The following is a 13773-nucleotide window of genomic DNA, read 5'->3' as shown; positions in this document are numbered from 1 at the left end:
AGCCGGGACCTCAGGTGTTCCTACAGCATCCTGTTCTTGCCTCTGTCATATTATGATAGCATTGTATTTATCCATTTCCCTGTAAGTTTCCCCAACCTGACTGAAATTCCCCAAGACTGTGAGCCTTCACTTCAGGGCTTGGCTTTAGTGTGGTTATAAAATAGCAGTAATCTCCGTTTGCCCTGCTTAGCCCCAAATGTCATACAAGATGGTGTTGTTAGTACCCATCTGAGGAAATGCTTGGTGTTAATAGGCTTTTAGAAGTTGGCCGAGGGACTTAAATACCATACGTGCACATATGTTTGAACAAATGTGATTGCTCAACAGTGGACTTGCAACCGAGCTCTTGGTGTGCAAACACCTTTGGTCTGGTTTCAGGCCTCTGGGCCGTTGTCCCTGTGACATCTTCCTGAAGGCCTCCCTCCGCAGTGCCCCTGTCTCCAAACTGCTCTTTGCTATTGAAGCAGCCAGGAGGTCCCCTCTTCTGAAAAGTCCTCCCTCACCCTGCTCCCGATCAGAGCTCATCCATGGCTTTCCTTCATTGTTATAGTCTCTCACCAATGTTTTCCCTGATGTGGGGACACACGCCTTCTTTTCCGTTCTGTGGTGTGCTGCTCAGGTTTTGTCACCGACACACAGCAGCCTTCGTTTAGGTTCAGATGGCGTTGACTTGGCAGTGCTTAGGTGTTTCTGGGTGGAAACACCCTGTAGGCTTTTAGGAAACACTCTTCAAGTGCCCGAGAGAGGCAGGAGTTAGAAATAGAGATCTGCGGGCGCATGCTGGCAGGTGGTGGTTAAAGCCATGAGAGTGGACACGTTGCCCAGGGCGAGACATGGAACCTCACAGAGATGCTCGTTTAAGAAGTAAGAGAAGGAACAGTTGCTGGCAAAGAAGGTGGCAGCTTCTTCCAGTGTCCACCAGTCAAGGGGCAAACTGCATAGGAGTTGGCCCAGAGTTCTGTCGGTTATAACATCGATTTTTTTATCCAGAATGTGGAAGTTATAAACACATACATTTTTGTTTTAATTATGAGACGACTCCAAGTGTTTTCCTTCTGTTTTAAACATTGATGTTGATTTTACTGTAGAAGTTTTAATTATTTGAATACAAATTTTAACTCTTCTTTTTTTTCAGTTGTGTATGAACACAGATCAAGATTAGAAAAATCCTTGCAAAAAGAAAGACTTGAACATAAGAAGGCAAAGGAAGGTAAATAAATAATGAAATTTGTGTTTTGTTTTTATCTTTTTGAGGCATCATGTATTTGGTTTGTCATTGTTTTTTGCTAAGGAATTGATGAAATCAACTCAAAGTCAGATGCCAAGCTATTTGCTGTTCATTGTGCAGTAAAATAATTCCTACTCAAGACTGGATGTAGAATCTTTCATTCCCTGTGTGCCACCTTGAGGTAGTTCTTACATTGGTTATATATCATTTTAGAAAGAAACAGCTTTTCATTTGTATATTATACATATATGTTACTAATGCCTAGAACTTTTGTTTACAAATATCCAGAAAGTAACAATGTGCATTGTCCAGAATATAACAAATTTTATATATACTTATGCATATGCATGCACATTTATAACATAATAAATTGTTCACATTGTATGATGTCTTTTAAGTTATACAGCTGCTTTTATCTTGTGAGGGCTTGTATTGGACAGCCAACTGGTTCAGTTCGAAAAATTAACATTTAGCACAGGTTTAGGCAGTGCCATGATTTTGATCAGAATTTTGGTATAAAGCCTAGGCGTTATACAGCTTGTGATTTAAGGTTATCTGCATTTATATTTTTATTCATGTTCTGTGATAAATCTTGAGATTTAAGTTACGTGTTCTGTCTGATTTACTTGGTGGGCTGACGGAGGGAGAGCGGGGGAGGGCAGAATGGGTGAGGATGCTTCACTGACCCTTGGATTAAGCCTGTGGGAGGAATAGCAGTTTAACATCATTAAAATGCTTTGATAGGATTTGGATTTTCCTTGTCTTCAAATGCAGCGTGATTTTATGGGGCCATCTAGTGGATAATAGGCTTTAAGAGCATTAACAGTGGTTTCAGTGGCGTGAATTCTCTTTTCAGGCCCTGGATGACATGAGTGCGCCATCTAGTGGGTTGCAGTAAATCAGCTCTGTCTTTAGCTGTGCTGCATGATTGTTTTCCTCTAATTTCAAGGCCAGTTAATTGCAGAGTGCACACTCTAAATGCACTTTTAACCGGTTGGTTATCATGCGGATGTTTTTAGTGTAAGACTTATAGCTTTTAAGTTAAAGAGAATTATGTGATCGTTTCCCCCCCACCATTTTCTAAAGCAGGAAGAGGCTATACCAAGTAGATTGTTTTAAACCTAGAACTACTTTTTGTAAGTCTGAGTAAAGCTTGCCTTTATTCTTTCAGATGCTTAAAAATTTCACAAGGAATTAACTGGCACTCTACTTCCTTCATTTTGTATTTTCCAGATTTTCTTGTTTATAAATTAGAAGCACAAGAAACACTAAATAAAGGAAGGGTAAGTTTTGTTCTGTTTTGTTTTTTCATGAAATTTAGAGGAGAAGGAATTGCTGCAAAATAGTTTATTCTGTCAATCATTAGGATTGTAGGGCTGAAATACATTCCTTTTTTGGCTATCAAAAATTTTTTAAAGGAAGACTTTAAAAATTGTTCTTTTAAAACCTACCTTTGCTGATTTATGATAGCAATAAGTTGGGAATAGGTAATCCTCAACAATAACAAGCAATTTATTTTCATTCATTTATTTGTTCATTTCTTTATAGCCTCTTTTCTGTAGAATACAATGTTTGGTCTGCCTTTGCACAACATCCCTGCCACTCAAACAGGCGTTACTGTGTAGCATCTAACACAGTGCCATGGGCTCCCGGGAGCCAAGGTCCTCTTCTCTCCCACCTCCCCCCTCCTCCATCCCGAGCTCATCCAAAAACATCTGGCGAATGAATGAATAAGCAATACTACCAGTAAAAAGTTTTAAGTCCAAATTAACTGGAGAACAATTGGTCTTTTTTAACTCTAAAAAATGTAAGCTTTAGCTGAATAAAACATTGGTATTTGAGGGTCTTACAACTGAAAAGATTCAGTTCCTTGGGTAGCTGGGATGCTATTAGCTTTCCACTCTCATTTGCTTTTAAAAGCCCTGACCAGAACTGTGCGCATTCTCTAGTCCATTTTATAATGTGATTTCCTTGCAAATTAAAATAAAGCAATAAAGTGAGAAAGCAAAAATGCAGTTCATTTTAGAAGCTGTAAAAATATGAAATAAATGATGGAGCATGGACTTGTGCTGGCCACGGGATGAGCAAGGGGTAAGGCGTGTAAGATGAAACAGCACAGCAGAAGGAGAGAAACCTTCAGGTGTCTTGAATACTGACTGGTCACAGCTGCTCAGAACTGGGAATGTGGGAGGCCCCCTTGTGCAGACGCTGCTCCAGGACCCAGTGATCTGCTCCTGGAACATGGAGCTCAGGCTTAAGGTTCAGTCCTGACTCTGCTGCTGAAGCAAGTGTTTGCCCTTGGTCTGTTCCTTATCCTAGTTCTCGCTCTGTGAAGTGCAGTCTCACTGGGGTAAAGTAGTGTACGTGGAATTTCTTACCCACTGAAGCTCAGGGAAGGAAAGCACCTTTTCTCTCCCCTCTATTAAGTTATGCTAAGCTTGTGAGGTCTGGTGCTTGGTGGTTCAGCCCTGCTTTTCCTTGGAGTGCCCAGCACAATGTATTAGCATCCATATGCCGTGCTGGGTCTCAGGACAAACTCCAAACCGGCAGCCTCAGTTCTTCTGAAAGTGCAAATGGAGGTAACATCTCCGAGGGCTCTGTCAAGCTGCTATTTTATGATTTCATGTCCTCTCTTTCATTATTAAAATCTAGCACACTTATGGAATGATAAAACTTCATTTCTGCTATTATATAAAGAGATGGCCTCAAACATCCTGGTTCAAGTATAGAATTCATTGTAGCTTATGCAAGTGAAATAAATGAAATTCTTCTATTAAGAATTTTAAGCTATGCTTAGCAAAAGAGCCAGATTTTAAAAATCTTTTGTTAACTATTTTCTTTTCAATTTACAGCAAGATTCCAACAGTAGATACAGTGCATTGAATGTGCAACATCAGATGTTGAAAGTGAGTAATGTAATGATGTTCCTCATGAATGAGTGAAAGGATTAACTAAGTAACCTAAGCGATTAAGGACAGTTATAGAAAGTTGATTTCTGTTATGATGTGGTGTAGTAAAGTCATTTGGCTAAAATGCTACAGCAGTATAATGCCCCCTCATATTTATTACCTCATTACAAAGAACATATTTAGCTTATTACACAATTTCTTGTAACTCATACTTTCTGATCAGCTGTTTTTTTCTGTTCTTTTTATTCTTTAAGACTTTTGTTTAATTTCTTACAGTAGTTTTCCTTAGATATTTTACCTTATACACAATGGAGGTGGTAAACTATTAATATGCCCCCTTTGTGCTACTAATATTTAAAAAGCATCCTTTTAGCTATAACAGGGAAACGATTTATAATTAAAGATCCTCTCCCTTGGATCTGGGATAAAATTCATTCTCGTGTGTCAGGTAGACAGACCGGGAGAGAGACCCATTGCTTCTGTCAAGTGGGCGGAGGTGAGGGTACACCTGCACTGCAGGCCAACCAGACCCCGACCTCTACCTGACAACCTGGCCATTTGTTGTCCGTGCTGTCCTTTCTCCTCTGTCATTAGGGCAAGCACTTGTCACCGAAACCAGAATCTTTTCTGGTATCAAGGAAACAATTCCTGAACTGAAGCAGACTGTCCTTTCACAGGAAGAATTTGGAGACTGTCAAATTTATCTGGGTTGTCATTACAGCGTAGTGTTATAATTAGAAGTAAGATAAATGAGGATAATTCAATAAGTGGTCAATGTATTACTTCCTCCAAAGGGAAGCGTCTTTGCTTTCCTTCTTTAAACTGGGTCACCAGGAAGGCTGAAAATCAAAGAAGGGAAATCAGAAATGAGTTCAGGGAAACAAAAGCGTGAGAGAAGAGTCCAGCTTACCCCCAGAGGGCTGATTTCTCCGTGAGCTTTAACCTTGTGTGCACAGTCATTTGAGTGCTCAGGAACTTCCCCAGGCCCCTGTCTTTTCCCTCTCTCACGCTAACTTCTAGCTTCTTGTTGTTTCCATCCATGTTAAAAATTGAGAAGAAAATTACGTTTGGCCATGATCCCAAACTCTTCATTTGAAATGTGAAGGAAACGGAGGTGAGCTGCACAAATTAAAAAGCAACCTGAGGAAAATGAAACCTACTTTTTATTCATTCTTACTTTCTTGCAAGAGAAAGGCTATGCTACCAAGAAATAGACTCTGATATACTGGTGATTTAGAGAATGTACGTTATTGCAGAAGGTCTTGTTTTTTGCAGAGCCAGCACGAGGAGCTAAAGAAACAGCACAGCGACTTGGAAGAGGAACACCGCAAACAAGGGGAAGACTTCAGTAGAACGTTTAATGACCACAAGCAGAAATACCTGCAGCTGCAGCAAGAGAAAGAGCAGGAACTTTCCAAGCTGAAAGGTATTTGGAAATCTAATCAGCCAGTTTATATGGAAATAAGCGCTTGTATTAATGTTTCAGTAGAACAATAGACTTTTGTTTTTGCCTGGTGGTTGATTTATCTGTATTAACTGGTCCTTTTTTAGCCACATAATTTCTTTGTAACATTTCACATTTATCCTTATCTCTTTGGTTTGCTTGGGGAAATGGAGAATATTTAGTGTTTTCCAGTGAGGCTAACTGGCCATGTTGGTGAGCAAGACAGTTCTCTGTGTGTGTGTGTGTGTGTGTGTGTGTGTGTGTGTGTGTGTGTGGTGACACATTTGGCATCTCTGACCTCAGCCCACAAACTGTCTGTCATCCATCAGTGCTCCCCAGGCATTGTGATGATCAAAAATTGTGATGGTGAAGCCTTTCTGAAACTCTTCAAGAGGAGGAAAGAGTTCTGGTTGATGGCTGATAGTAGCTTGCAACACCTCAGGCTCCTAGAGTCTAATGGCCCTGGAAAATCAGCCTCTTCAGTTACTTACTATGAGTGGGGACCCCAAAAATCCCAGAATTATCTTCTGGAGGGTGGGCCCCTTGTAGTACAGGCTTTCTTGCCACAAGATGAGTGTTCTAGGAACCCATGTCTATCCCTGTACCAGCTGGCATTGTTGTGAGAGGCTGTGTTCCACTTCACTGAACTTTTTTTGAAGACCTTTTCAACATGTTTGCCCATTTGGTGATGGATGATTTATGATTTACAAGCTCACCTGTCTACACCCCACTGAATGTTCAGCAGTTTTTGACCAAAAATGGTATGGGACCCCATCCCCTACTGTCCTTATTCACCCAGTCTCACCCTCAGTGACTTTTTTTGTTCCCCTGGATAAAGACAGCCCTCAAAGAGAAATGTTTTGCTGACATGGTAGAGGTGAAACAAAAAATGGCAGAAGCAGTAAAATGCATCAAAATTGACGAGTTTAAAAACTGTTTTGAGCAGTGGAAAAATGTCTCCATAGGTGCATTGCATCAAATGGAGAGCACTTGAAAGGTGACTGATGTTTAAACAGTAAGAGTAAATATACAGTGTTTTATAAATGACTTCTGTTTTGGGCCCCCCTCATATATGTCTACGGGCAGGTTGTGTAATCACCACCAGCTTCCTTGCCCTCATCTGTAAAACTGGATATTCATAAACACTGTCAACCTCATAGGGTTAGTATGAGGATTACCTAATTTGTGTAAAGCACCTACAACAGCTATTGGTATGTGGTGAACCTTCAATATAAATCGCTGTCAATTCAGCATCAGGTACTTTCATAGTAATATGGAACAAAATATATTATTCCTCCAAGTACATGTGAGTTTTGGAAAGAGAAGTAGCACATTCTACAATTAACCTATTTAGTTATTGAGTTAATATTAAATAATAGTAAATTTAAATAAACAATTTAAATAATGTAACCAAACACAGGCCAGGCCGCCTGCCACTGTGAAAGCCAGTACTCCAGAGGCAGGTGCTGATGTAAGGAAAGTGGTTTACCTGGAAATGCCGGCCGTCTGGAAGATGGGGGCCTCCTGTCTCAAAGCCCATCTCTTGGAAGATGGAGGACTCACGTCACAAAGCCCATCTCCCCATCTCAGTGGAGGCCAAGGTTTTTTTATAAGGAGGGAGCAGGGAACAGAACACAGAGATCAAGGGAGGGGGTTGCAAAGCTCTCTATGTGCAGACGAGCACGGTCCATTCCAACAAGGCAAGTGATGGGTCAGCGTGCACCACCCTGGTTCAGCCATCCTGGCTTCATGCCATCCCTGACTCCATGGTGGAGGGTCAGCAGATGTCCCCGAGCTGGGATGCCTCAAGGTTGGAGTTTGTATGTTTTGAAGTTAGTTCCTAGGATTCTTATACAAACATGCTGTTTATCTACAAGCTGCGTATTAGTCAGAGTCAGCACTTACAGAAACCACGTCAAAAGAGTAGTGGGATGAATTACAATCCCCCCCCGCCCAGCTATCACAGTTTTCCACTGTTACAATGAGTTTAAAGTGTGACAAATGGTTTAAAAAGATACGTGATTCCTCCAAAAACAGTGTTGAAATCTGAGTAAGGTCTATAGTCTAGTTAATTGTACGGTGACAATTTCCTGGTTTGGGTGTAGTGCACTGCACTTATATAAGATGTCCTCACAGAAGCTGAGTGATGCATACCTCAGACTTCTCTGTGTTTTTCATGCAACATTTTGTCTATAAGTATTTCAGAATAATACGGTACAACAAAAAGGTGCGTGGGAGGAGTTAAGTAGCCACTGAGGCAATTTACAGAAGGTGAAGGTGGTCTTGATAGAGTTGGGTGCCAGCAGAGGATACCCATGAGATGTGGACATGCAGGAGCTTTGGCTCGTTGGGGATGCAGCAGCAGGTGGTGAGGGGTGGCCGGGAGAACGAAACTGCGGTGCATCTATGACAGACCTGGAGCAGTCACTGTCTGCTGCTGAGGTCCCAGTGCAGATGCTACAGGAAAGGGTCCTCGCGCTTTCTGACTGTCTGATTGTGGCAGCTGAGATTGAATAGGGGAATACAAAAACAAACAAACACACAAAACAGGAAGCAAGAAAGACGACACCAGAAGTCCTCCCGAGGGTCATATAAGGGGGAACTCCAGTGTCAGAAAGCCCTTGCCATGCCCTGGAAAGCTGGCCTTCCAGCAGTGAGGGAAGAGACTTATGGTATTTTGGATACACTGTTTAGCATTTGCAAACCTGAGCTAAGCTGGGTAAATATATTAAACTGTACTAATGAACAATAAGTACATTAGGGAATGGGAAATAAAATTTCATAGGTGCCTGCCTTGACTTGGCATACTTGACATCATTAGTTCATTTAATTTTAGCAGGATCCCTAAAGTGCAGGTTTTCTTATGTCTACTCTATACTCACCCCTTTCTTTGAAACAAAACCCATGTGTCGTGCAATTTTCACAAATTATAGAAGTAAGAAATAAGAACCATGGAAAACAGAGGACGCATATGTGAGTTCTACAAACGAAGATGATGTGAGCCTGTCACCTGTCTGAACTCCTGGCACCCAGGACGGAAGCGGAGCTGCAGTGCGTTGCAGAGGCTCTTGTTCTCAGGAAGGGAGTGCAGACCGATACCTTGGGGGCAGTGGGGGAGAGAGCCAAAGGGAGAGTAAGAGGGAAAGAGCGAGAAACACTATTTTTGTTACCAATTAATTTTTGGAAAAAAATTCTGAAAAAGACCTTAACCAACAGAGTGTGAGAATGCCTTGATGACACTTTTGTAAGTAATTGCCACGTCTTTGTATCAGCAGTCTTTTTTGGCCACTATCCTTGATAAAGCTTAGGATCGTAGGTTAAAGCCTGTTGTGGCAGACTCAGGTTCCCAGTTGTAAACTAAGGGGGACAGTCGGAGTGATACTTGGCAGTTTAGAGTGACATGGGAAGGAATTTAGAATTCCTAGGGAGAGGAGCTGATAGCATATAAGCTTAGGTAATTGTTCTTTCCATTATCACCATCGTGAGCACTGACACTGGACAAATGTTCACTGTGTGCCAGACCCAGGTGAAACTTGTCACGCAGATATCTTGTTTAATTCTCATAACCTGTAAGGCAGGTGTTGTGGTCCGCCTGATATAACGAGCGAAGAAACTGAGGCCTCCTAAAGTTGAATAACTTCAGTTAACACAGCAAAGGCATGGGAGCCTCCGCTGTTAAGTTCATAATCTCTAAGTACTTTCAAAGCTCGCAAAGTTTGGGTATTTCTAGCGTGTGTTCCTGTGTGTGTGCACAGAAGCCCGACACATTTACAGTCCTCTTCGATTGCCAGGGGTCCTGTTTCGACCTTTGAAAAAATCCATTATCACATGTGGATGGACAAGCCAGTCACTGGCCACATTCCCCTCCTTGTTGTTGGTCTCTCCCCCAACCCTACACAGATCCGACGCCCAGGAGTCAGGCGGGGGCCCCAAGGGAGTGAAAGTGGACATAAAGTATGCAGAACCATGGTGACTGGCACTTTTCTTCAGTGCCGAGTAGCATGCTGGAGAGTTAGGGTTTTGTCGGCAGGGGGCTGGCTGCCCCGTAGGAACAGTTTGCCCAGCACAGCCTAGGTTTACGCCTGCTGTTCCCATATAATAATTAACATCACTCCCTTTCACTCTCCAAAGCATCTCTTGGAAAATAAATGGCATATGGTCACCCTTCCATCGCCTGACTTCCACTGAGTGTTGCCCATGAGAATTGGCCCAGTGTTGCCAGTTTTACTAGACCCAGATCCTTGATTTTATAAATGGTGACAACTACTCAAATGTGGAAGATTCTAATATAGGACAATGTTGCGAGGCAAAAAAAAAAAAGTTTATGGCTGCCAGTTTATACCATTTAATGTCCAGATACAGGGAATGTGAGAAAATTACCAAGAAGATAAGAGCTGTGGGTCTAGGAGAATCCTTAAGTTACTGCAGCTGTACCCTGACCAGTAGGGCATAAGGGCACAAGACTGGGGATGTTCAGGACTTCACTGTGATGGCTAGCCTCACCGTGGCTCCCAGGAAAGAACTTCCGCGGATCAGAGAATTTGGAGCCGTCAAAAATTCAATGGTAGGAGAGCAAAAGTGTATTAGAATTTTTCAACAGGTGTTTCTTATTCCATGAGTTGCCTTTATAATTGAAATACCTTTGGGGGGTGGTAGAAATTATTCATGCACTGAGAAATAAGGTTTGTGCTTTTTGATAACTCTGCCCTTAACTTGTAAAGAGTCACGCCTTGGACCACCCCTCCCATCACATTTTATTCCTAAGGGTTTGCTTATGAACAAAAATATTTCATTTTTAACTCCTGAGTAATTAAAACTTCTTAACTTCTCCTACGCTGTATCAGCTGTTTAAACATATTTGAACTGCCGAACCAGCTTGTATTGTACTGTATTGGGATGTCCAACTGAATCCACGCCCAAAGGGTGTCGTTTCTGCTGATGTGGGATATTATATTGTCAAAGTTCAAAACAAATCCTAAAAGAAGTCTATGGGAAGATTTAGATATGAAAAGCCTAAAAATTCTAAGGTCTTATGTGTGACTTTTCTTTTTCTGAAATAGAAACTGCGTACAATTTGAGAGAAGAGAATCGACAGCTGAGGAAAGCACACCAAGACATACACACACAGCTTCAAGACGTCAAGGTAAAATGAACCCTGCGTTCCACAGTGCTCTGTCCGCCTGGTTTCCTTCGTGTGACGGTTTTAAAAGCCATTCCCTAAACGACCCGCCCTGCAAGCCCACACTGTTAATTTGGGCTTTGTGTAAAGCAGAGTGCGCCCAGTGTGTTTACCACTTCTGCATCACATGCTGCAAAGAGATGGTCTGAAAATCCAAACATTTTCATTAGTACTGAAATGATTCTCTTGCTAGACGGTTGCACTTTAAGGTGCTTTTTATTTATAAAGGTTTATTAATAATGAAATCTTCATTCCTTTGGTGTTGATTTTTATTGTAAGTGATTATGATTTCTGGGTAGCACATTCTGTAGATTTTAGAATACTACATTAATCAGAGTCGTCTGTGTAAATGATTTTTACACTTGATAAATGCTGCGACAGCAAACAGAGAAATAAATAAGCAAGTAAGCAATGTTTGGGTTGGTCATACCACTGTCAGCCAAAAAAGAATTTGTCTCAGAATGTTAAAACTCAATATGCAAAATTCTTTTTTGTGTAGCAACAGCATAAGAATTTACTCTCCGAGCATGAACATCTTGTAGTGACTTTGGAAGACCACAAGAGTGCACTAGCGGCTGCACAGGTTAGCAGGGTAGCAGCCTCTACCGGTTCTTTTTCAAGTCTGCTTAACATTTCTGAATTCCTTTGTGCATGTAGTCTCTTAAAAGCCAATCTTCAGCGAGTTCCTTAGTACAGAGCTCTCCTGATCCCAAGAATCATGCATGCTTTCAAAATTCAGTCACGAGAATATTAAATAAACCTTTGATTATTTTTTGTTTTGCTCTGGTGGTGTAGTGCATATGACCGTTTCTACCCTGCCTCTGCCCTCACATGCAGCATTCTGGTCCTTGTTTAAATCATAGGGTCTCTTGCCACTGTCTGCCCTGCGTCGGCTCTTGCTTTAGTAGTTCCAGGGTTTCATGACACAAGCTACCTACATAAATTATTGTCAGACTTTTTCTTCCCTCCCTTCCTTGCAACCAGCGTTCCAGCCGACACACGCTCCTTTTGGGACTAGGCTTAGATGTGGTTGCTCCAATTACAGAAAAAAGGAAGAAGTCTCATGTCAGTAGAGAAGGAAAAACAAGAGTCATAATTTCCGTTTGTTCAAGCCCAGAGCAGCCTGGCACAGGGCGGGCCCTCAGCAGAGACTCCCTGAAGGGACAAGGGAAGGAGCGCTGAGGTGGGAGTGTGGGGAGGGTGATGCCCTGCCGAGTGTTCACATGCCGAGTGTTTCCCGGCTGTCCTGCAGAAGCACGGGTGGGGGTGGCTGGCCGGTCACCGTGGCTTCCTAATCACCCGGTCTCCACTTTTCTTCTCCTGGAAGGATGAAGAGGAAAGGGCGAAGGAAAACCGGCCATCTGTGTTTATCAGGAGGCCATGTATTATTTTCTTCTCTTTATAAAGTCATTAGAAGTATAACATGGTGGGCCCTGACCCGTCTCCCAGGCTGCAGCATCTGCATTTGCGGGATCCTGTTCATGGCATTCATTGGGTATCTCCCTGCAGAACGAGCTGCATGGTGATTTTTTTACACGTGTCTAAATAAAATTGACCTCAGAGGGATTATGTCATTCAGAACCTTCATTATATGTTTTGCTAAGTAGTGTGTTATTTAATGTGAGGCTGTTTTTTATACTGAAAACTGTGACAAACCGATTTGAATAATCTGTGTGCTATAATAGCCATAAATATTAGACAAGGCAACAATTTGAAAACCCAGATAAATATATGTAAAATAGTTCATTTAATGACCATAGCCAAATTCTGTAGTAAGCACACTGGAAGTATTATTGACAGGGGGTTTTTTTTTTTTGTATGAAAAGAATTTTTAAACTTAACCTGTATATATTTTTCTATTTCTTTAAATATCATTTGGCTCTTTGGGGCGAAAGCTCCAGGTTTGTCCTGCCTTTTGAGAAAATAGTTATGCCAGAACTAGGCATAGTGCTTAATTAGATTGTCACCGCTAATCCCCATATTAACATTTTCTCTGCCTCTTCTTAGAAAACAGTGTTTAGACATCCACATTTCTTATATAAATCATCTTATGACACGATTTCATGTTTAAATATAGCTGAGGGAGGAGAAAGCAAGAACAGAATAGAATTTGAGTCTTTAATTATTGGGGATTATCATGAGAACTTTACCTACAGACTTTGACATTTACAACCTGCTGAGTTACACAGCACTGTGCTCGTCTACAACCAAATGATAGTGAGGTCAAAGGGAGATAGAGTAGCAGGCCCAGCACCAGAAGCCAGCTGGGAGGCTGGGGCCTCCCGAGGTCGGAGTCCCATGAACTGAAGCTGGTGTTTTTGCAGACTGCCCTCCGCCACAGTTACCAGGGACTTGTCCCGAACCCACTGGATCCTGACTACTAGAGTGGGGGCCCAGGGACCTACACACTTAACTCAATCCTTCTGTGATTCCTAATGCACACTAACATTTAAGGACCACGGCATTAGTGCCTTCAAAGATTATATATTTGAAGGACAAGAAAGAAAGAAGAAAGGCTAGTATTAAGGCTTGTATATTCTTCCCTATTTATCCTAAAACATTAAAAGTATCACTCTGAGGACATCAGTTGTTTTTTTTCCTTAACCTCCAAGGTTGGTTGACAAACGTTTTGATAGATTTCTGAGCTAAGGCCACCATTAGCCCTGTGGCACACCTTTGTACAAATTACAAAGAAGCACTCTGGGAGACAGATTCTGCAAGCAGACTCTTTACTTTGTGTGCATTAGAAAAAGGCAAAAAGGCACCTCTTCCGTGGGGTGGAGAGTGCTGTGCAGGGAGCTGTGGCCACACGAGCACTGGCCGGTTCTGTCTCCGGCACCCATTTGCTCTGCACACCAGAGCGAGGCAGCCCGTCTGGGAAGCTTGTCCAGAACGAGATTTCTGTGTTCTTTGTGTTTCTGCAACTGTGTGTCTGCACACACAGCATTTGTCTTAGGGTAACAGTGTTGAGGTGTATGAAGAGCTAAGTATACACAGTGTCTATTTTCTTAGT

The 13773-nt window shown here is 42.0% G+C and overlaps 1 protein-coding gene and 1 non-coding gene across 4 annotated transcripts in view; both read left to right on the top strand.

The window, feature by feature from the left end:
* The window catches only part of GOLIM4 (golgi integral membrane protein 4), a 68597-nt gene that overhangs the window by 34925 nt on the left and 19899 nt on the right, over nt 1-13773 (top strand). For 2 of the 3 annotated variants that reach the window (XM_045851471.1, XM_045851470.1), the window contains exons 2-7: nt 1136-1210; nt 2462-2511; nt 4081-4134; nt 5413-5563; nt 10642-10724; nt 11260-11343. In XM_045851471.1, coding sequence (XP_045707427.1) covers nt 1136-1210; nt 2462-2511; nt 4081-4134; nt 5413-5563; nt 10642-10724; nt 11260-11343 — 497 coding nt within the window. The remainder of the gene's footprint in view (nt 1-1135; nt 1211-2461; nt 2512-4080; nt 4135-5412; nt 5564-10641; nt 10725-11259; nt 11344-13773) is intronic. The other variant, XM_045851472.1, reaches the window with a different exon arrangement.
* LOC123827624 lies at nt 7980-8110 on the top strand. The gene has a single exon (XR_006787282.1). It is a non-coding gene; the product is annotated as a small nucleolar RNA SNORA31 (small nucleolar RNA).

The sequence above is a fragment of the Phyllostomus hastatus genome, unplaced genomic scaffold (genome assembly GCF_019186645.2).
Source record: "Phyllostomus hastatus isolate PE091 unplaced genomic scaffold, TTU_PhHast_1.1 phas_contig_86, whole genome shotgun sequence".
NCBI classification, from domain to species: domain Eukaryota; kingdom Metazoa; phylum Chordata; class Mammalia; order Chiroptera; family Phyllostomidae; genus Phyllostomus; species Phyllostomus hastatus.
This window is presented reverse-complemented; position numbering and strand designations above follow the sequence as displayed.